This window comes from Tubulanus polymorphus, chromosome 1, assembly GCF_964204645.1.
Source record: "Tubulanus polymorphus chromosome 1, tnTubPoly1.2, whole genome shotgun sequence".
Lineage (NCBI taxonomy): Eukaryota > Metazoa > Nemertea > Palaeonemertea > Tubulaniformes > Tubulanidae > Tubulanus > Tubulanus polymorphus.
Genome location: NC_134025.1, coordinates 29482960 through 29505672, shown reverse-complemented (window position 1 = coordinate 29505672; position 22713 = coordinate 29482960). Strand labels below are relative to the sequence as shown.

Here is a 22713-nt window from a genome sequence, read left to right as displayed (position 1 = left end):
TTTGTTTATCGGTGGTTGTAGACCGGGTTCAACTGCTACGGAAGCTTCAATACTAGTTAATCTACACGATGCCATATCCAAGACACTCTACCACAGTAGAATACATATGTACGCAATTCCGATCGGAATGCACCAGGACATATCATTTGTACGACAGATAGCAGGACCTCATATGCGTTTTTACAGTACTGCAACTTCAAGAGCAAGCCGCGCTAAATGGTTGGTTCACCTATTCGTTGATCAAGCAAGGCGAGATTCCTATTGCCGCGAACAGAATCAAATCAGCATTAGAGGACATTGCGAAGGTACTTGTAAATCATGCACAGGGGCCTCTGGATTTTGGTAAAACACTGACATCTCTTTTTGCTTTTCAGCTTACGAATGTGATGCTGGATTGAAGTGGTCAGGGAGTCTTTGTACTTTACCTCATAAGCATTCGGGTATGAATTGGCTTATTGCTTAAGAATACTTGTGGCCATAAATGTGTTTGTTGTTGTTTTGGAATTGAGCTGGAAAAATATATAAAGCACCACAACCTGTTGATAACATGAAATGTAGGATATTATGCGTACATCATGTGATATCTTTATGAGTGCGTTATTTTCCCAGTTTGTTCTCGAAAAATATCTTATAGAGTATTGTGGGGAATTCATGCTGGGCTCTTCAGCCTGGTCGATTTATATTTGATTTCAGATGAATTGATCAACTCGCAGATATCGAATATATTGAGATATGAAACGGAGAGGTAAGGTAGTTCATCATAAGGTAAGCAAATCTTCAACGCGTTGCAGTATGGTAAGTAAACAAGCTTCAAGTCTTATTGATGGTGATGGGTTTTATGAACTTTCGAAACAGGAAACGTACAAAGCCCAACAAAATCCAACCCATCGGCCTATGTATGACTGTGTTTTCTGAAGGTATTTCATTTTCAAGTGTTGTGCCCTCATAGGTAAGACAAAATCGAATAAAAAGAAAAAGAAGGAAAAAGAAACGGAGAAGCCAACCAAGAGGACAACTGAAAAAGAAACAGAAGCACCGACTACTCAAACCACAGAAAAAGAAACTAATCCACCAACAACAACAACAACGCCGAAGCCTACCACCACTCCTAAACGTAAGGACATGCATACACTGCAGTCGTTAATCGGTTTTCATTGTACATAACATCATCGTTTTTACATGTATATTTACATAATTTCAGCAAGAATTCGAATTACTATGCGTCTTATTATCATTCTCGACGCCAGCCCCAATACTGGCCAAACAAACTTCAAGAAAGCCAAGTATTTCATAAAAGCCATAATCGAAAGTTTCAAAATTGATAAAAAGTATTTACAAGTAATCATTCACGATGTGATGACAAAAACAGAAACCGTTACATCGTTACAAGGCACGAAGAGATATCAGGAATTCAAGATGATAAGTAAGGTAGGAAGAACACTTTGCATTTGTCTGATTCTACGATTGTTTTCTTAGCCAGAAAATTGTTGTCGTTAACTCACCTTCTATAACGTTTAGGTTGATCAATTAAAATACGATGCTTCGGATGGAGCGGCGGATCTCCTTAAAGTTATCACTAGAATCGTCGATACAAAGACAAGTCCCAAATCCGATGGTGAGACAACTGACGAGGTTTACCTTTTTATCGGAAGTTCCACCCCTAAGAAAAGTGATGCCGTATCCGTATCTGAGCTACTGAGTGGCCTAACGTTCAAGTCAGTTCGAATGTTTGTTCTACTTCTTGGAAAAAAAGTAGAAACCAAACCACTTAGTCAGGTTATACCACAGGCCAACTTTGTTAATATGAAGTCGCTTGATTCCAAGAAGATATTGGCATCAGTGGCAAGGTCTCTATTACCAAGAATGGCTAAATGTAAGTATATTTTGAAAAAATAAAGATATACATCCATTAAATGATACCTGTTCTTAAAGCTTATGAGGCCCCTTCAAGCTCCTCCATGGTCCTCCAAGATTATTTACTTATCGTAAAACTATTGGTTTAGAACTGTTTTTTTTTTCTGATAATTTGAAACAAGGAGAAAATGAATATTATTTTAACGGCTTCATTTTTCAGCGACTGAATTGAAACAGACAATAGTTGGAGGAGAATATACGAGTAGTAAGTTTCATCGCAGGGAAATAAATTGTTGTGTAACTTTTGATGACAATATCATGTATACCCGGGCTGTTTAATTTCCGTTATAGAAATGATCCGTGTGAAGGTCACTCTAATTCTTTTGATTGATGCGTCGAGTGGCACAGGCGAGAAAAAGTTTGAAGTCGTAAAACGAATCATCAGAATGATTCTCAAAACATACTACATACACCCAGACTGGTTGACCATAATCCCGATATATTTCGGGTCAACATCTCTCAGATTGCGAGACTTTGATATTGGAATTAACAAAGCCGTATTGGACTTGTACAACGCCGACATAGTTAAATTGAAATTCGAAGGTAGAAAAACGGATTTATTTGCCGCACTCAACTTAGCGAATAAGATACTAAAAGAAAAACAAGGCACCAGAGATAAATTCCCCAATATGGTTGTCACAATTGGCGGTTCAACTCCTGCTGATAAGAAGAAAGCTACTGCAAGTTTAACCAACTTGAAGTCACAAAGGGTTTTATACTATGCTATAACGACGGGAGGAAAAGTAAATTGGAATATTGTAAATACGACCTTCACGAAACCGCATGTAATTGCTGTCATTGATGAAAGTGATAAGGCTATCAAACGTATTCTCTGTGCAGTTTTTGCTCGATACAACCCATCAGTAGGTAGAAGTTACTTGGGATTGAGAGGTAATGGTCTTGCAAAAAGGGATTCTTTTTTGAAAATAAGGATCAGATATTAAATGTCTTATGGCAATGTCTTGACGGATGTTTGAATAAGACAGTTGTTATCCATTTCAGCTACTGATATTCTGGCTTATAAAGGATCTGATTCGAAATATCCTTGCGCGTTACCATGTGGAAACAACCCGGCTACGAAAGCTCCACCGAAGACCACTACTATTCGAGGTCAGAAAAAACCTTGTACTACCGGCAAGGCAGGTGCACCAGGTGCCCCTAAACCAAGTAAACCCGGTGCCCCTAAACCTACTAAACCAGGGGACCCAGCAGTAGTACCTAAAAAGAAACCATGCAAAACCAAAAAAACCAATAAACCCAGTGCTCCAAAACCTACTAAACCGGGCGCTCCGAAGCCGACTAAACCGGGAGCCCCTAAACCTACTAAACCAGGTGCTCCTAAACCTACTAAACCAGGAGACCCAGCGGTAGTTCCAACAAAGAAACCATGCAAAACTAAAAAGCCGAATGAGGAGGCTCCAGAACCCACTAAACCGGGCGCTCCTAAACCTACTAAACCAGGGGACCCTAAACCTACTAAACCAGGGGACCCAGCGGTAGTTCCAACAAAGAAACCATGCAAAACTAAAAAGCCGAATGAGGAGGCTCCAGAACCCACTAAACCGGGCGCTCCTAAACCTACTAAACCAGGGGACCCTAAACCTACTAAACCAGGGGACCCAGCGGTAGTTCCAACAAAGAAACCATGCAAAACTAAAAAGCCGAATGAGGAGGCTCCAGAACCCACTAAACCGGGCGCTCCTAAACCTACTAAACCAGGGGACCCTAAACCTACTAAACCAGGGGACCCAGCGGTAGTTCCAACAAAGAAACCATGCAAAACTAAAAAGCCGAATGAGGAGGCTCCAGAGCCCACTAAACCGGGTGCCCCTAAACCTACTAAACCGGGCGCCCCTAAACCTACTAAACCAGGAGACCCAGCGGTAGTTCCGACAAAGAAACCATGCAAAACTAAAAAGCCGAATGAGGAGGCTCCAGAGCCCACTAAACCGGGCGCTCCTAAACCTACTAAACCGGGCGCCCCTAAACCTACTAAACCAGGTGACCCAGCGGTAGTTCCGACAAAGAAACCATGCAAAACTAAAAAGCCGAATGAGGAGGCTCCAGAGCCCACTAAACCGGGCGCTCCTAAACCTACTAAACCGGGCGCCCCTAAACCTACTAAACCAGGAGACCCAGCGGTAGTTCCGACAAAGAAACCATGCAAAACTAAAAAGCCGAATGAGGAGGCTCCAGAGCCCACTAAACCGGGCGCTCCTAAACCTACTAAACCAGGCGCCCCTAAACCTACTAAACCAGGAGACCCAGCGGTAGTTCCGACAAAAGGAAAACCGACTGTGCCAGTTGTTCCAGGGGTTACCACGAAAAAGCCTTGTAAGACACCACCTCCAGCCTTACCAGGTCAGCCTACAGTTGTTCCGGGACAACCAACTGTCCCAGTTGCTCCAGGGGTCACCACGACAAAACCATGTAAGACACCTCCTCCAGCCTTACCAGGTCAGCCTACAGTTGTTCCGGGACAACCAACTGTCCCAGTTGCTCCAGGGGTCACCACGACAAAACCATGTAAGACACCTCCTCCAGCTTTACCAGGTCAGCCTACAGTTGTTCCGGGACAACCTACTGTTCCAGCTGCTCCAGGCGTTACTACGACAAAGCCTTGTAAGACACCTCCTCCAGCCTTACCAGGTCAGCCTACAGTAGTTCCAGGACAACCAACTGTCCCAGTTGTTCCAGGACAACCAACTGTCCCAGTTGCTCCAGGCGTTACTACGAAAAAGCCTTGTAAGACACCTCCTCCAGCCTTACCAGGTCAGCCTACAGTAGTTCCGGGACAACCAACTGTTCCAGTTGCTCCAGGGGTCACCACGACAAAACCATGTAAGACACCTCCTCCAGCCTTACCAGGTCAGCCTACAGTTGTTCCAGGACAACCAACTGTTCCAGTTGCTCCAGGGGTCACCACGACAAAACCATGTAAGACACCTCCTCCAGCCTTACCAGGTCAGCCTACAGTTGTTCCAGGACAACCAACTGTTCCAGTTGCTCCAGGGGTCACCACGACAAAACCATGTAAGACACCTCCTCCAGCCTTACCAGGTCAGCCTACAGTAGTTCCAGGACAACCAACTGTACCGGTGAAACACACTAAATCGATTCCGTGCACAACTAATAACATATTGACAACAAGAAAGCCTTGTTCACGTATGTACCTCTTTATCGAGATTTACCTTTTAGAATTTCTAGGAGAATGGTCTCAATGTTTCGTATCTAATTTATCTCTTGTAGCGTTGTCCGCCTGTCCCACGGGATTCTCCCTTGTTAGCGGCATATGTGAAATGTTGATCAGACCTATAGGTATCTTTGTATAATAATCAATACATATTTTTCACCTTTTATAAATCTATATTTAGACCGAATTGAATCTGTTTTTTTTTTGTATTTTCAGCTCCAACATGTCCTGCCAAAAGCACCTTACAAGGGACAGTCTGCACATCAATCATACAGGGTAGGTACTTGATTTTGGACACTATTAGCACTGATACCATTTCTCAACAAAACCGAGTTATTAATAAAATCAATATGCATCGATTACAGTGACATCATCTGATAATCAATCAATTGCTTTTTGTTAGGTGCGAAGTGCAAGGCAGGGATGACATTGCAGCAGGGGCAATGTAAGACCACATGCCAACCCAACACAAAATGTGTAGTTAAAGTAGAAGGTATCATTCTATTTATTAAGTCCATAATATCATTCTAATGATTACGTCTTTGGTTATTTGCAATAAAGGCTGTTTCCTATTTTCTAGCTCCTACGTGCCCAAACGGAATGGTTCCAGTAAATGGAAATTGTGGAATGGCAGTAGGAAGTAAGTGAATATTGCACGATCTTTTTCGTTATCATTTTAAGGATGCCACTTCATCAGATCTGGTTTATTTTCGTTCCGTAGATTTACTCACTGATTATTTTATTACAGAGCCAACGTGTCCAGCTGATACCACTTTCTTCCAAAATAAATGTCTACCGAACTGCCCAGTGGGTTCATTTCTATCAGGAATGAAGTGTGTCAAGCAACCTGTGAAAACGGCCCAACCACCAATTACCAAACGTAAGTACACAGCTTCTTTCCAGAATGGATGGTTTGCTTTTATCAACTTCCAAAATTATGAGGTAAAAAGAAAATCGTTGTGAACTAAAGTTGAAAGGAAATTCCTGGACTAATCTGTATATTGACGGTATATTGTAGGGTGTCCGGTTAATTTGCACGTTGACGTGATTTTTGTGATTGACAGTTCCGACGCAGTTGGAGCGCCGAATTTACTGCTCATTTCTCAATTCCTATCAACTCTAGTTCAAAACGATCCGCGCATTGACAAAGCTCATGTTCGACTTGGAATCGTCAGGTTTTCAGACGCTAAAAATACCAAAGTTGTCGTGGACTTCAACTGGTATTGTAGGAATAATCTTATAAATGCTATATTGACCATACGTTTCAAACCAAGCGCCAATAGAATGATCGGGGCAGCGTATAAGGTCATAAATAACCAGCTTCGACCTTTGATGCGATCGGAAGCACGAAAAGCTGTAATTCTGATAACATCAAGCCAAGCAACAGATCAGAATGTCGCGAAACAAGAGGCGGATATCTTGAAAAAAGCGAAATTCGAGTTGTTTACAATTGTAGTTGGAAATCGAGTAACTAATGCTCAGATGAGTTACGCAGCTACTGCATCTAATGCAGCTTATCAGTTCAGATCTGCAAATTATCAAAAACTTATAGAACTCATACCTTCGATTAGCGCAAAAACGTGTATAGGTAAGACCTGAACTGGTTTGAACAGCAACCATCCATTCATCACTCTCCGGCCTTAAGCCTTCGGATATTTTTCTCCATTTTTTCCATTTTTATCTTTTCAGGCAATGGCAAACGATAACCGAAGGAGACTCCATATTATTGGACTACATACAATCGTTATTTATATCATATATATACATATATTTAAATATACATGTAAATTATATATTTGGTGTAGGATAGGTCCGGATCTTTCCTTCCTTCTCGACATTCGTCGGGTTGTTACGTTTTTTTTTAAAGACAAATAGACGCGGTTTTATACTAAATAAGTTGTGTATCTTTAAATCTTTTTATGAATCGGGAAATGGCATTTAATAGAAAATTTCACCGTAGTTAACAACATTCAATATTAATTTCAAATTCACTAATACGGAGGAGTATGGTGAAGATGCTGTTGCTTGGACCTAGGAAAATGCGAGCATAAATCGTAAGGAGAATATGTAAGTCTTAAATCGCTGTAAATGGTAAAAAAGAAAACAGGTATGTAAAAATTGACTCCAATTAAAATCCATTATATTTTTCTTATCGTAGTAATGATTCAATCTTCATATTTTTCAGGGATCAATGAACTCATTTTTTGTTGTTTTCTCATTCTTGAAAAATGTTTAACAACATACACATTTATTGCCACAAAAGCTTTTTGTTTCATTATTAATTGTTTGATGATGTATCAAATGGTATGAAATGTATGTGAAACATTATGTGAATAAATTTCATTTTAGGACTTAAGTGTCATTTTGGATTTATCGAGGTGGACGGAAGATGTGTTCCAGGTCAACGTGAGTAATTAATTTTCGAAAATCTTTCCAAGCTAAATTTACTTTAATCTAAAGAAGATATAAGACGTATTGATATAACTCTCATTACAGCCACGGCTATAGCTGATATATGCCTAGCTATAGACACATCGTACGCTATCGGAGATACCAATCTTGATCTCGTGAAAGGATTCATGCAGCTATTCGTCGAAAATCTAGACGTCAACAAAGATCGTGTACGGGTCGCTATCGTCGGATTCGGCCGGATGTCACACGTGTACGGTCACTTCCGAAACTACCCGAATAAAGTGCAAGCCGTCACACAGCTTAGTAAACTACACGTGACCGGCGGAGAATACGGTAATACTGCAGCTGCCTTGTACACTATACGCAAGGAGGTATTCAGTACCGCGAATGGAGCCAGAGATAAAACTGTGGCTAAAGTGATAGTAATGATTGGCGCTGGGAAATCTTCGAACCTGAAAAATGCGGAACACGAAGCCGCGGAGGTGCGTAAAATCTCGAGATTCTACTATATCGGCGTCGGCAACGTTGACGTATCTCAGATTTGGGGTTTAACGTATCAAGAATACTGGTTCATAGTGAATCCTCATCAACTCATTTATATATGGCAAACAATGCTCAGACGAATGTTGCAAGGTAAATACGAACTGGAAGAAAAAGTGAAGAGATTACAAAAAGAACTTTATTGGCGTGCCACACATTCTCAATGTTCACGTCCAAATTACTGTATGTCGATATATTGTAAGCTACAGTGTGCAGCCTTTTGTTTTCTATTTTTGTGGACAAAATACCTCATTGGAGAATTTCAGTAGTTGTTGAGATTGAAAAAGTTAACTGTGTTACCAATAAAATTTAATGCGATGAACGCAATTTTCGCATGCAATTATATCGATGTTTGTCAAGTAATAGCATGGTCATTTCAATATAACAAGTGAGTACTTGCAAAAAAAACTAGCATCAGCATCTCGAGCTCCAAGATTTGGGGAAGACTAGTATGATCAATGCCTCGTGACGAAAAGAAGCTTAACATACAGGGAATCTCGAAATATCAGTAAGCCATTTGAACTTATGGTTGTGGTTAGTTGGATTCCAATCGGTCCGATTGCTAATAAAATGCCACAAAAAGGTAGCAGTTGTATTTGTGTGCCAGAACTTTTTGCGATGCCATGCTATTACTTAAAAACATCCATTTCTGGCAGATGTTAAGTTGGTACTAATATTTGATTGTAGATATGAGCTGTTCATTGGGTTATTCTCGAGTTCAAGACAAATGTTTCAAGCTTACACTGCGTAAGTCCTTTTATATGGCATTTTAATAGCAGTTTGTTTCATGATTTTCAATTTATCAATGACAGCACTGATACTTGTTAACCTTTCAATGCAAACTTCCATCTTTCAGAATTCGCTTGCCCGATTGGATTCTCCCGGAATTATCAAACTTGCACCTGTAAGACTTAATCATATATCAAAATCCTCGGTCTTAAATATAACAAAATCCATATGCCAAATTCAAATTCAATGTCTCACCTTCTTTACAGTTCACAGATGTCCACCGGGTTACAAGGAAATACACATGACATGCAACAGTAAGTGAAGTCTTATACAGACTAATATATCGATCTAATCGATCTGCGTGCATTAATCTATCTCAATCAAATAATTTTTATTTCATTGACCAGTGATGCGGTACACGAGCATATGTCCTCCTGGATATGATCAAAGAGGAGTCGGACACTGTATCGGTAAGCTATTGTTGCATACCTTCGTGGAAAAAGTATTCAGACTTAAGTTTAATTATTCTGGAAATATTTTCAGCCTCTGATCATCCGCTCTGTCCGCCTGGCACGATTTTGGAGCCTCCTCCGCGAAAGGTTTGCAACAGTAAGTACACGCCAGCACTTTCAACTGGAAATGTGATTCTTTAAGATTTAGATATTAACTAACGATGTAATCGTTGCAGTTGTGAAATGTCCTCCAGGTGCTGAGAGATATGGTGACATGTGTGTCCACACCGGCTTCGTCGGTAACACAAACTTTGATTCTATTTGAATATAGCTATCTATTATGTACGTCATATCCTCACTAAAGTATAAAATTTGTTCCTTACATTCAGCTGATAAAGGTCCGTTACCGAATCTACCACCGCATCCACATCCATACCCCATGGTACCAGATAGAATACCTCCCGGGGACCTTAGGAGGACATCGGCGCATTGTCCATACGGCATGAATCCACACGGAATTCACTATTGTAGAGTGATTCTGTGTCCTATCGGTTCCCACCTTGGAATCGATAGGAAGAGTTGCGTAGTCGACATTCATAGGCTAAGTAAGAAAGCCTTGAAATTACTCATGATTTACGAAATAGTTTGTATACGTTTGCAAAATATCTTATTGAATAATTTTCTTCAACAGAACCATCATCTGGACCGTGTCCGGCGGGCAGGGTACGTGGAGGATATTGCGTTGCACATCAAACTGTGACAATGCAAGGACAAATACGTAAGTGCCATAGTTCATATTATATCAGCAATGAAACTTCATGTAATACGTATATATATGTATGTTAAATCTAATTTTGTATAATTGTAGTGACTGTTGAGGCAGCTGTGAGGATAACCCACAGCATTCATGCATTAATACATGATCCATCTGTCCCGATACTACAGGCTGGAATCCATCCATGGCATGGACATTATCCAGTCTCTGGAAAAACTGGGCCACAAAATAGAGGTCACCCCATGTTGCCACCACCACTTTCCCAATCTCATCATCAAACGTATCATCTCAAAACACCGCAAAAACCTTTACCACACCTTCCACCTATACAGGCACCCCACCACGTTCCTAATAGTGGTAACCCATACCAACCTTCAGCAGGTTCTTCCCCCTATCACCCTCCATGGCACCAGTCGCGAGTCGGGGCCGCTCAACAACCACATCGAAAAATTCCTTTCAATGCTGCCTCACAAAATAGACCGATGCCGAACCATCCAGGAATACAAAATCCAGCCCAGAATTCACATCCTGCGATAAAGCCACCTCACACAGGACCAGCAATGGTGGGAGGAGTTTCATTGACAGGACCGAAGAAACAAGTCAAAATTCACCCGGCCCCACATAATTCACAAGCTAAAACAGATAAATTAGCCGGACTCAGCAGAACGGTTCTCAACCCAAATTCGCAAAAGGGAACATTGAAGAAAAAGTAAAATTTTGGTCTCAGATTACTTTACCTCAAAATATACATGTAGAGTCTTGATTATATCTTATTATATCTTACTATTATATTTCAGTTATGGGTAAATCTATCGGACCCTATATTCAAACAAGTGAAAGCTATAGTTAACTATTAAGATGAACTTCTTGGATATTCCGGACCAAAATACATATTTCTCGACTGAAGGTCAACTATATGATTTAACTGAGAATGAGGAGTCTTCGAAATTTCAAATATAAACATATACGATAGGATTGAATTGTAATCATTGTAAATAGTATAAAACCGTGTCTATTTGTAAAACCGGTGTTTGTCGTCAGTGTCATTTGCTTCATTTTCAAGGTTTTTCACTTAGTTCAGCTCTATCTCGAATAGTGTTGTAGATCAGCACACTGGATGATACGCACATTAGGGCGCCTTACTTTCGAAAAGGCATACCGGTACGTGGACATTACACATACGAACTGTTCCTGACGCTAGCACACAGAAAGAACGATATGTATTTATGTCTCTGTTTGTTCAAAGAAATCTTTCCGAGATTTACATCAAGTCGTAGTAGTTTTATTACAAGGTTCATAGCGCACACATTCAATGACGGCCATCTTTAAACGATGAATAACTGGTGTCGATTCTGAATTACTCGTTACAGTAAAATGTGGATAGCACGCCTTCTCACAAGTGCTCAGGTCTGAAATGATTATGAATACAGTCATGTGTATTGCTTTTCAAAACTAAAACGATACAATTAACGAACACCATTAGCATACCTAATGACGTGTAAAATATCCCAGCTGAATAAATAGGATATTTATTTTTTCTACATTTCTGATACGCGTCTGGAGTACGACCGCCAGGCACTTCGGTAACCGGTCCTGCTAATTTGCCTTCTTTGACTGGTGGTTCTGTTTGCCAAAGAACGCGATTCTAAAACAATAGACGAAAGTGTTGCAGATACTGTTACAGTTAATGGTGATTCGTAACCGGAAAACAAGCGAATAATACAATAAGTGATTGTCACATCTTACCAACTTATCTCTTATATAGATCAACGATTCCCTCACATTGTCCAATGATCCTAACTCTTTCTCTGATAGATTGTCGATGAAACAATGTTTTGATGTGTGGTCTATATTAATTATCTCACCCTTAAATCATTAAGCATTAACAAAGCACATATGACTACGTGACCAATTCGGATCATAAACTTTACATCTTGCTTACATTTTACTTTTAACATTTATTTGTCTCCTTATTCTCACAAATCAGAACTTAGATGAACTAAAACAATTGATGACGTCGCCATAATAAATCAATGAGGTTTAGTAAAGCTCGGTTGTAGTCACCCTTGTAAGAGTGCTAATCAGACACAAGAGGCCTCAGTCGTAAGAGCCCCCGATATCGAATCCGCCTCTAAGAACGAAAGTATGAGGTCGACCCCACGCTCACGACACACACAACCATATACATGTAAACATTACGAAATTAGGTTTGTAAAATGAATGATATTAATTCTAAAATACGAGACTAAGAATTATCAATTATGTTCATGTCAAATTAGTGCAGTGAAGATGTTTGGATTGACTATGTCTATTGTGACGATGTTGTAAATACTTACTTTAGAAAAGTCTAAAATGGTCTCCACATTTTTGATATCATTACTATGACTCGGAGTGTAAAATCGAACGGAATTCTTGTAGACGAGTGCTCCTTCAACGTGCGCTATTGCGCCTCGTTCCCGTATTACGAAATTGTATGGCTAAAATGACACAAACTTTCTAAACAGTTTTGTCATTCTCAAGACATTTATCAGATTATATTGGTGAAGTTTAATATATTTACTTCGACTTCGTTCGTGGCGAATTTACCGACCAGTAAACCAACCACAGCAGCGAGAATCAGTACTAGAATAGTAGCGATAATCTTCCCGATAGTCCACCAAGAACATTGACATTCACATCCGAACTTGCGTTTGAATTTCTCGCACTGAAATAGAAATAAGCGTCACCCGTTTGCAGATGTCAACGACCCCAATCGTTGCCACACCGATGAAATAGAATTAACCTACATGCAGAGGTGAATCTAGGGGTTTGTGAGTCTGGACCCTACGTACCTTCCCACTGATGTTAACCTTGTCAAGCCAGAAATCGATTCGTTAACACCTGATAATCGCGGGCACTCTCCAAATTGCATCTTTTCCGTATGTCTTTCTTCATACAGGAGACCCCACGTGTGACAGAAATCTCAGAAATGGCCTATCTTTTCATAGCGACCCCACGTTCTAGAGTGTAATGATTGATTACCTTTGATTCCGGTCGTGGATGGCGCAGAATTGTTACCGATCCGCTGAACGTAGGTATAGATGTAACAGATGCTGATATTGAATACGCAGAACTGCATCCATTTGTAGTAACACCCGTCCCGGTATTCAAGCCCGAGTCAGAACTTTCATAATATTTTGATCCTGGTCCTGCGGGATTTATCATCGTAAATAACCGAATGCAGTCGTTTCTAGGGAAAGTTAGCGAAAAACTATTTCGAAATACCAGATATAGGTAACGCCTTCACATATCGGCGATATATATAGCCTACTACCAATACATTTTTATTTACAAAGAATGTTATATGAGGCTCTCATGACGTGTTGACGATTAAAGTACAATGACATAGCGTCGTGTTTAAAACCTGTTCATAGGCCAAAAAAAATTGATACCTTGTTTCTCCGCTCTGCTGAGCTTAAATGTTGACCCGGCCGGCCGCCTATCTACCATATACATTACTTTTTTTTAAATCGTGATCAATTTCACCATAACAGACCCCGGCCGCTATAGAAATGAACTGTTTATAAATTTTATCATATTTTACAAAAATGACCCGGCCGCTGCGGAGAAACAAGGTATCATTTTTTGTTTAGCCTAATCATTAATAGAACGACGTTCTAAAACTCCATTGGAACCAGAAAAAGTGGCCACATGCTGTACATGCGCCATCTAACGGCCATGATATCACAGACACTGCAATATTTAAAATAAACAGGCAAAAATGTTCGCATAGATGAAACATAATGTTCGAATGCAGCTTTCCTAATAAAAAAAACTGGTGACTTTTTTTCCAACACTGATTCAGAATGATCCTGTAGTATGATGGTTATATCGACCAGATGGCGAGTGTGATTTTAACGGATTAAAGAAGGGTCAGTGCGACGAGTAAGAGCTGACTAGTCAGTTCACCCAAATTCCAATAGATGGCGATCATAGCATCATTGATAAACTATGCGAATACAGAAATTACTGCTTCTGATTTCAGAATGGTCCTGATGCTTACTTGTCGCACTGACTCTTCTTTAATCCGTTAAAATCACACTCGCCATCTGGTGGATATAACCATCATTAGATTACATATTCATTCTGAATCGGTATCAGTAATTACTGGGTTCGAACCCGGGACATCCCACTCATAGTTTATCTATTTATTTACACTCGGACCCATTACAAGTGGTAATGCATAGTGGAACAACACAAAATTCAGAGATTTTATTACACGGTAGGAAATTTACAAATCCAACAAACTTTTTTATACAAACAGAAATAACTTAGTGGACTATGCATATAGAGATTCAAATAAAACACTAGAAAGAGCAATCATTCAGTTAACAACTGCAATTAATTGCCACTATTTCGGAGTGAAATTTATCGAAGAGACGAATTCTGTTAAATTCGCGCTTCGGATGCTCGATATAAGTTGTAACGAAGGAAATAGTAACTCGTAATTCGTTAAACGTAAGTCGTAACGTATAAGGAAGTAGTAACTCGTAAAACGTAACTCGTAAGTCGTATGACCCTTGGGGAATTCCATACAGTTTGAAGCCGATATTGACTAAAAACGCGTCCAAGTGACACATCACATGAAGACAAGCTGTTATTGCATGTATTAATTCTATCGGTTAATTCTCATACAGCATATGAATGATTCTTTATACATCTGCTACAAGATAACCCACGCTGTGTGCGCAACATCGTCACTGTTATTAATCACAAACAATGCTTTACAACGTTTCAACCATGACATAGCTCTCTGCGATGTTTGGCGGCTACAGTGGCCAGGAAGCATCATGTACTTATATGGTAAGTGCCGTCGTTTTGACCTACTTTCGAAGCCTTTTCGATCATCAACGGGCCACGGGGCCAACATGCTAATTTTCTTTTTTATTGGTAAACGTTTCTACCATCGACTCATTATTTTACTAACTGGTTCGTCGTTTTGACCTAGTTTCGACTCGGAACTCATTTTCATTCGGGCATTTCGGGCCACGGGCTTTCATTCGTTAGTAAGCGCTTGTTCGAGGTACCTTAAGACCCGAGTGGTTCGTCATTGAATCTCTTCATTTTGATATTTATAACTATAGCTGAACATCATCGTTCTCTTCATTGGCGTTGGCATTTTTTCCGGGGGGGGGGGGGTTCATAAAAATGTTAGGCCTAATGTTAGACTACCGACTAAAATCTCTAATGAAGGGCCTATACGGCATATAGTTTGGCCAAACATAAGATAATATGGTACTCGATTATGTGGTACTCTCTACCGGCTTTGAATTGAGTACATTCTTTCAAGAAAATGATCAAACAATTTTTTGGTAGCTGAGCAGGGGGGGGGGCACGACCCCTAAAACCCCCTATGGATCCACGCCTGTGGTGGTATTCACGATTTACTCATGGCAGCAAATTTCTCATTCTCGACTCTTTAACTTGATAGTGGACTGGTGCCAGGGCTGAAGTAGGAGGTCGTACGAAACAATTCTGAATTAAATGCTGTCCCTGTGCACGTAGGGTACGTGAAATTCTAATCATGTATCGAATCAAATTCGCTCGATGAAAATGATACACTGGAAGAAAAAACGAGTTAGGCCTATATGCACAGGCTCTGTGGGATGTATATTGAGGATTACTGATACAACTGGTTTTGATCCTGGTGATACGACTCCATGGATTTTAAGCTACAGATTGTATCATAGACAAATATACCGTTTGTTTGATAGAAAAATCCTCTCTGTAACGTATAATATCATCATCAATTTCTTACTAGTTGAAACTCAATTTTGCAAATATTTCTGAATGTAGAACATGTAAACTAGGTTGATGCTATTATAGCTCCATTGTTTGAAAAGCGACTTCCTGGTGGAAATCTGGTCGAAATAAAAATGAAATTATAATCATGATCATTTCTAACATCATTTTTCAAATGATTTTACTTCTCCCTTGTTCATTACGTTTAACATCATTTCTGGGAAATTTCCACATTATTTTTGTTCGCAATTATGTTTCAAAAATAATCATGATGCGTTTGTAAATCCCAGATGCTTGTGCACTTCATAAACATATACAACCGGGACTTCTATGCGCTGCTTTTTAGTATTCACAGTCATGGCTGGTGGAAACCAGGAAATTGGAAATTAACTAGATAATCAGTTGTCTCGGGTGGGTTACGTCGTCGGTTGTTGATAAGTACAGGTTGCTTGATTAGCCAATGTCAAAATGATGCATCTACGTGGAGTGAATCTTATCGAAAATTATTTCAAAAAATGTGTATTGACTAGGCAACGATGTAATGCATATAGATATATTTTATGTTAAACGTTTTTATCGCTTATCAATCGAAGTTTCATATATCCGGCTGGCTCATTGCGAGTCTTAATGTTCCTTTACGCTAAGATTCTTAATTCTCGTTTTTTTATGGCAAATCGAGCTAGATTGGCTCTCTCATTTCGAGAGGGCGTTACATTAGTGTAGTTTGAGAAGCGCTAATCAAATTTACCTTGCTGTAGATTATTAGGTCTCCCGACAGCAATGGTGAACCGAAGCCATCAAATTATACAAACACACTTCGGATCTTTGGCCGTGAATAAAATTCTCTTCAACCGGCCGTGTCTAAACATCTATGACGTTAAGACTCGATCGTTCGGGCTGAAGAAATAGCAAATATTTAACTAAGATCGGAGGTCAATTTATTCCCAGTGTTTACAATGTCTTCACGATTGCTACGACTACACTTACTCGCGCTTGTTCCAATGATCTAATGATGTCGGATTTTTTTTTCTTCATAATCCACTTTATTGACTCTATCGTGTGACATATACCCGTAGGTCGTACGAAAATGAACTATTTGAATTTTCATACGAATGTGTAAATTAGATGGTTAGCTCGTATTAGAAGTATGGTATGAGACCTAGTTGAGAAAGAAGGCCTCAATATGCATCGGGCACGACCCAAAAATAGTATCTAGAATGAACAAGAGGAGCGTCAAAGTTGCTATAGTTCTAAAAATAGGAACGGTGATGAAAAGCTTGTATGTTTGAGATCCGTAGGTCCTGATAGGAAAATTGTTAGTGAAATAGGAGATTCCCGGCATTGTTTTGTCTGGAGTAACTGGGGATTCCCTGCAATATCCGGCTCGAGTGTACTCTTATGAAATACCCCTCATTTTTAATGGCGCGATATTTTCATATAAGAAACCACTCTCGAATTTCATTTTGGGATTTCACACGAGATTTTGGAATAGACAGTGGTTTGTGAGCCCGATTGCTCTGAACGGCTCTGAGGATCGCGCACCACCTCCTGAAGTCAGTCGGAATGTGGCTGGTTCTACCGAGTGCACAGTACTTGCTCGTAATTTCCGCTACAGAAAAAATCAGCTGCCGGTCTTCCGTTCACTGATTTCCGATTCTGCTTGTTCTCTTTGTGCGGACATCGTGTAAAAGACACGCGAAACGGACAAAAGTCTACAGACCCGGCTTATTTCAAGTATACAATAACGACGATAATGACAAATGCGGCCGGCGTATCATCTATATCGGGAAATAATAATTTGGCCCGTACCAGAATTTGGCTGTGAAGAGTGAAGAGCGATCGTTTGATCTCCGATGCAGTTCACTTAAATCTTACTAGAAATTTAGAAACTGAAATTTGAGCGCGTCAATCGCTTGAACTCGAGCAGTATTCAGTAATGTCTGTGATGTCTGTACCACTGACCCTTCAGGCCGCCATTTTTACAAAAAACATCGCTAGGTCTCCTGTCTGTTATTTTCTATTAAAAAAATGAATTACAGTTTTTTATCTCCTGACCGGCATCTCACAACATGGATAATCAGATCGTCCAGGCTTCAGCCATTAAAGGTGGATTGATGAGCCTACTAACCGTGTGATGGTTTGGCCAGAAGACTCACCGGGTTGAGAGAAGATGCAAGACAAAAACAAACGTTTATACCTAACCTAATCTTATGTGTTCTTAGTGGTGTAATTTGGCGTGACCCGGTCGCATGGCGTCTCGACGTGATTTATTCTGATCAGACTGGGTCTCCGTAGCTTGCGCGCTTCTAAATTCGATTGATCCCGTGAAGCATTAATGATAGCAATCAAACGGTAAAATCATTTGACGGTCTGACGAGGAGAACGCTTCGCCGATAATTTATAGACCGAGGTTCGCCCTGATTTTACTTCCGTCAATGAAATTTAGAAAATCTTCACACGGAATCGACCGCTGAAATGTCCCCGCGGGAGGATAGCTTAAAATACCGTCTACACTGTGAATACGAAGAAAAATACGACACGACTGACTCTGTGGCGTGTTCGTGACTCGGTGTACTGTTTGCTGATTTAGACCTCGGGGTTATACAGCTATCGATCATATCAATTTCATATACATGTGTCATTTTGTGATATAAATTCTTTCTGAAGTTGCACTGGCAAATGGTCGAATGATTGCTTTTTCCTCTAATACATACACGCGGACGCGGGGTATGGATAGTAGCTTTGATTTGATCTTTTATGGCCTCCGGATCTGATGCGCACATTTTATGTGTAGCCCTTCCTGAGAGTCATAACGTCAAATCATATTTGCATTTGTTTCAAGGCCAGGTTTCTGCGCGTCTTCGTTGTGGTCAGTCGCATTAAAAACCTTACCGTCGATCGGAACTCGAGAGTAAAGTAGGAAGAGATGCTCTTCCCAGCTCCTCGAGCCATCGTCTCCGACTAGTCAAATACTCTTGGCCAACTTTTCCGCAGCTGTTTAGACGAAATCTAACGAGGTTTTCGTTCACAAATCGCTCGGGACGCATGGTCGAAGTACGCGTCGCGAAATGGCAAAATACTCTCTTATGGATATTAGATTTGCGTCAAACATGAATATCCGTGACCATTTCTGTATCCATTTATAAACCTATCGGAAAAATAAGTGTATGTATATCACGCGTTCATGCTACGGTTTCCAACAAGTCGCAGACGCATTAGAAATTAAGTTCTATAAACAATCTAACAACTTAAGACCAGTCTTATGATTTAAGACCATTTTTGGGCTTAAGTCACGACTCAGGTATGGCCGTTAGTCAACAGATGAAACGTTGTGGCTCACAATGATATCTTAAGATTTCATATCATAATCACCGATATGGGATGTTTATTCATTATTGCCTCTGGAATTAATGTGTTTGAACTTATAATCAAAGTTTGTCCTCCATATACGTACGAGACATAAATGGGATGATATTAAGTGAGCGTTAAAAGGTTGGAATTATGTTCATAAGATCTTTTAATGGACACATTTAGCTTTGTGTATACTGTAGAAGGTGCCACCATCCTTCATTCACACGATTAATTAAATCAGTATCACATTTCACATGCGTTCATCAAGTAACACTTTGATTTGTTGCTAATGACAACGTTTTGATTTCGAATCGCTTTCGGTATTTAGAATAAACTTTGATGAGGTTTATGAAACTGGATGCGGTTTGCGGTCAGGTTTTACCGGCTGAATTTGAATACATTTTACGCGTGAAATCGGTTTTTGTCAGAGATTTATGAAAATGTTACGATGAAATATATCGTAATTGGTGAAGGTCGTGACTTGAACAAATTTTGATTCACGCATTTTATCAATGAACTGACAGGCGTATTTTGTCGACTGTTTCTGGTCGATATTTCGGTGACGAAGCGTCTTAAATACGACTTGAATCAACCAACCCGAAAACCGAAAGTGTGGACTTCATTTCTTCATTTGCTATAAAGGTCCCGATAGAGTCACATGCTGCGATATTGAAGTGATAACAATCAATGTTTAGTTCGACGGTTTTATTGTTCATCTCACTGAAATTAAGAAATACCGAGGTCATGCCGGCTTCGTATAGTTCCGAATTCGGCCACGCGAGGCGCTACGCTACTTGTCTCGAGTGTGCGCGGAATTATTTCAACTGTTAGTGTTTCGTAACTGAGCTGCATCATCACGTACGGACCGCTGACCAATATGGTAAAAATGGCACGCTGAAAATCACGTAAGTTAATGAAATAGATCTTCCCGTTTGATGATCGTTCGATGTGGAGATCTAACCAGCGGTGAATTTTGTGCGTTACATGTGTTGATGTCTTAGAGAAATTAAGAGTGATGCTCGTTTTATTATTATCAAACATGATTTATAGGTTTTCGAAGATTGTATTTTGACAATGCGCTTAAGTTCGGAAATGTGTTGTTGCAATTCATTTGTAATCGAATAATTTCTGGACGTTTTTCCAATTTAACGACGTCAGTATTTTTCGTATTCCGATAACTAACTACATCTAATTTGTCAAGTCGGTGAATTTTCTCCTGTTATTCTGTATTCCGCGATGTGTCGTTTCCGACGCAAGTCATTTATTCTAATTATCAAAGCCGCAAGAAATCTTCGCGTCGGCGAAATAAAGCATAATAGACGACGTAGAAATTAATGCGTTTATTTCTTCTATATCTATGGACGATTCGCGCTGATTCCGACGACTCATTAGTCGCTCGCGCCTTTATATAAAACATGAAATACAGCTTTGACGCTTCAGCATAAAATATAAAACGTTAAATCCATTAATTCTATTTTTAGTATTTAAGTATGTAGAACAGGATCTAGAGCCACAGTTGTGAATTAGAATTAGTTCATTTTCAATGAGTTAAAACTTTCCAGGATTCAGTTCATTCGACGGTTTTGAGTTGTAGATTTAGAAATGTACCAAATGAACGACTCCAAATTCAAATCGGACTGTCAACTGTGGAATTGGCTCTGGGGTCCGGGTTTCACCGATTGCGTGAATCGAAAATCGAGTTAACCATGAACCGCGGAAATATGTCCCTAAGTGTGCAACTACATATAATCTAGTATGCATGTTATAATTATGTATTTGTGTTTATTTTGAATTATCTATTTTCTCATCTGAAAGGAAAAATTTATTAGGTGAAATTTGTCTTCTGTCATTTGCAGCGGTTGCAAATTATACCACATCATTTATCAACATTTCGCTATATCTCTACTATTACTAGTCAGTTCAATGTGTTACCATTATTATAGAGAACAATCCGCTATTAGTAAAAGTATCATAAATGTGAATTTCATAATTTCTACCTTTTCCTTTTTATCCATCCTCCCATTCCATACAATCATCTTCCTTCATCCTTTCCCTCATTCTCTACATCTTCCCCTCTCCTCTCTTCCTCCTCATCCTGATTACGTCTACTCTTTAACACATTTTCTTCTCACTCCTTCCTCCGCTGTCTCTGGCGCTCATCCTGCAACTTCCTCGCTCTATTTCTTCATATTCTATTGTTATTCCTCTCTAATCCATGTCCCTTCCCTCTCCAGACGGTGGAGCAATCTCTCCTTCCAATATTGTAGCATACTGGCGCCAAGTGACACCGAAACATTTCTTAATTTCAGACAAATTTATCTTATTTCTTTTATATCGGAGAGTCATTATTTCGCCTTGAGATTCAATTAATGATGGTGTTTTTGAAGTAAGGATAGAAAGAAGATGAAGGCGCGATTTAAACGAATTCTTCACTTGAAACACGACAGGTGTTGCCACAATCTAATTAGAATAACTCGCTAGTTAATAAGCGAACGCTTGTGACAATCCCTACATTCATCGAACCTTTACACGTCTAGACAAGTGAAATATAACTTTTACTAGAATGAAAAATCTCGAAACTACAGAATAGTGGTAAATCATTGATTATTTCATAAGTTGTGTTTATTTCGTCGCGTGGTGATTTCACATATTCTACGCGAAGCGCGTCTAGGCAAAATTAATCGCATTCAAATTCTTCAAATCCTCCCCATCTATAAGATTTACTTTTAATTTCACTAAAAGCAACGTCGTTCTTCATAAACCTTTAATAAATCAGCAACTTCACGCGCAATGAGAATTTGTCGATGTTGGCGCCGCATTTCGCGTCGAATCCGTGATTTCTTGTTTTATTTCAGGTTTATCAATCGATGCCGAGATCGAATCGGATGCGAAGGCGATTAAAATCGCGTCCGTCCATGAATTCAATAATCCACTTATAACCACACGTATATCTGTAAAACCCTCCGAAAAACAAACCCTTCGCAACCCACTTAGATACTTTACAATCGGTACATTAGATTGATTAAACGATCTATAATGAATTATACTGACAGATAAATGATATAGATGTTACAATATTCATAAATAGACAGCACTTTGTCATGATTATGTACTCTTAGATACTTCAAGGCAACTGCGTGCAAAATACAGGCCAAATATACGATTATACTGTAAAATGCTTTACAAGTGATAACCATTGATACAAGCCGTAATCGATATAAATTATTAAATCCTGAAATTGTGTTTCGTATATGATTTTGAATTCATATTTTAAATATGAGTATAATTACGTTTTGAAGTGATTTATTCCAAACAAACATTTTTAGGACGAATCTATTTCTATTTCGAATGAAATGAATAAAGATATGTAAAATCATCAACTAAAGGCTAAAGATGTTTGAAATATCAAAACAAAAAAAGCCTGTGCTATAATTCTATCGGTTAGTCGTTCCCTTTCGAAAGTTCGTTATTATTTTTCTGTCGAGGCTGAAGATATTTCCTTCTGGAATGTTATGTACGAGTGGAACATCACATTGCGTTAGGTTTGGTACGGAGAATAATTGATT

The 22713-nt window shown here is 39.6% G+C and overlaps 3 protein-coding genes and 2 long non-coding RNA genes across 5 annotated transcripts; 4 read left to right on the top strand and 1 right to left on the bottom strand.

Annotated features, from left to right (window-relative positions):
• The first annotated feature begins 274 nt into the window (after positions 1-274).
• On the top strand, positions 275-751 carry LOC141901061 (uncharacterized). Its single transcript, XR_012618808.1, has 3 exons — positions 275-305; positions 375-440; positions 694-751. It is a non-coding gene; the product is annotated as an uncharacterized LOC141901061 (long non-coding RNA).
• Positions 752-1792: 1041 nt separating this feature from the next.
• LOC141901053 (uncharacterized) lies at positions 1793-2331 on the top strand. The gene is made up of 3 exons (XR_012618807.1): positions 1793-1873; positions 2075-2119; positions 2206-2331. It is a non-coding gene; the product is annotated as an uncharacterized LOC141901053 (long non-coding RNA).
• A 212-nt stretch (positions 2332-2543) lies between these two features.
• On the top strand, positions 2544-6844 carry LOC141915381 (uncharacterized). The gene is made up of 9 exons (XM_074806890.1): positions 2544-2805; positions 2917-5079; positions 5164-5232; positions 5324-5383; positions 5511-5600; positions 5688-5747; positions 5856-5987; positions 6126-6695; positions 6797-6844. The coding sequence occupies exons 1-9, from the start codon at positions 2544-2546 to the stop codon at positions 6811-6813; spliced, it is 3423 nt and encodes a 1140-aa protein (XP_074662991.1). The 3' UTR covers positions 6814-6844.
• A 351-nt stretch (positions 6845-7195) lies between these two features.
• Positions 7196-10000, top strand: LOC141915374 (uncharacterized). The gene is made up of 10 exons (XM_074806875.1): positions 7196-7214; positions 7457-7513; positions 7604-8152; positions 8747-8806; positions 8916-8963; positions 9055-9102; positions 9196-9258; positions 9332-9397; positions 9477-9539; positions 9630-10000. Exons 1-10 carry the CDS (start codon positions 7196-7198, stop codon positions 9998-10000), a joined length of 1344 nt encoding a protein of 447 aa, XP_074662976.1.
• A 745-nt stretch (positions 10001-10745) lies between these two features.
• Positions 10746-13311, bottom strand: LOC141901042 (uncharacterized). Its single transcript, XM_074788122.1, has 6 exons — positions 13037-13311; positions 12576-12719; positions 12352-12492; positions 11762-11881; positions 11504-11660; positions 10746-11424 (listed from the first exon to the last, which is right to left on the bottom strand). Exons 1-6 carry the CDS (start codon positions 13217-13219, stop codon positions 11282-11284), a joined length of 888 nt encoding a protein of 295 aa, XP_074644223.1. The 5' UTR covers positions 13220-13311; the 3' UTR covers positions 10746-11281.
• Positions 13312-22713: the final 9402 nt, after the last annotated feature.

Excerpts from the sequence above, each read along its gene's own strand:
- LOC141901042 (XM_074788122.1), bottom strand. The coding sequence starts at position 13,219 with ATGATAAATCCCGCAGGACCAGGATCAAAATATTATGAAAGTTCTGAC. Across the intron at positions 11,661-11,761 it reads TCTATATAAGAGATAAGTTG|AATCGCGTTCTTTGGCAAAC; the intron begins GTAAGATGTGAC and ends CTATTGTTTTAG. Across the intron at positions 11,425-11,503 it reads GATATTTTACACGTCATTAG|ACCTGAGCACTTGTGAGAAG; the intron begins GTATGCTAATGG and ends TAATCATTTCAG.
- LOC141915381 (XM_074806890.1), top strand. The coding sequence starts at position 2,544 with ATGGTTGTCACAATTGGCGGTTCAACTCCTGCTGATAAGAAGAAAGCT. Across the intron at positions 5,080-5,163 it reads AACAAGAAAGCCTTGTTCAC|CGTTGTCCGCCTGTCCCACG; the intron begins GTATGTACCTCT and ends TATCTCTTGTAG. Across the intron at positions 5,748-5,855 it reads TTGTGGAATGGCAGTAGGAA|AGCCAACGTGTCCAGCTGAT; the intron begins GTAAGTGAATAT and ends ATTTTATTACAG.
- LOC141915374 (XM_074806875.1), top strand. Across the intron at positions 8,807-8,915 it reads ATGTTTCAAGCTTACACTGC|AATTCGCTTGCCCGATTGGA; the intron begins GTAAGTCCTTTT and ends TCCATCTTTCAG. Across the intron at positions 9,398-9,476 it reads TCCGCGAAAGGTTTGCAACA|TTGTGAAATGTCCTCCAGGT; the intron begins GTAAGTACACGC and ends TAATCGTTGCAG.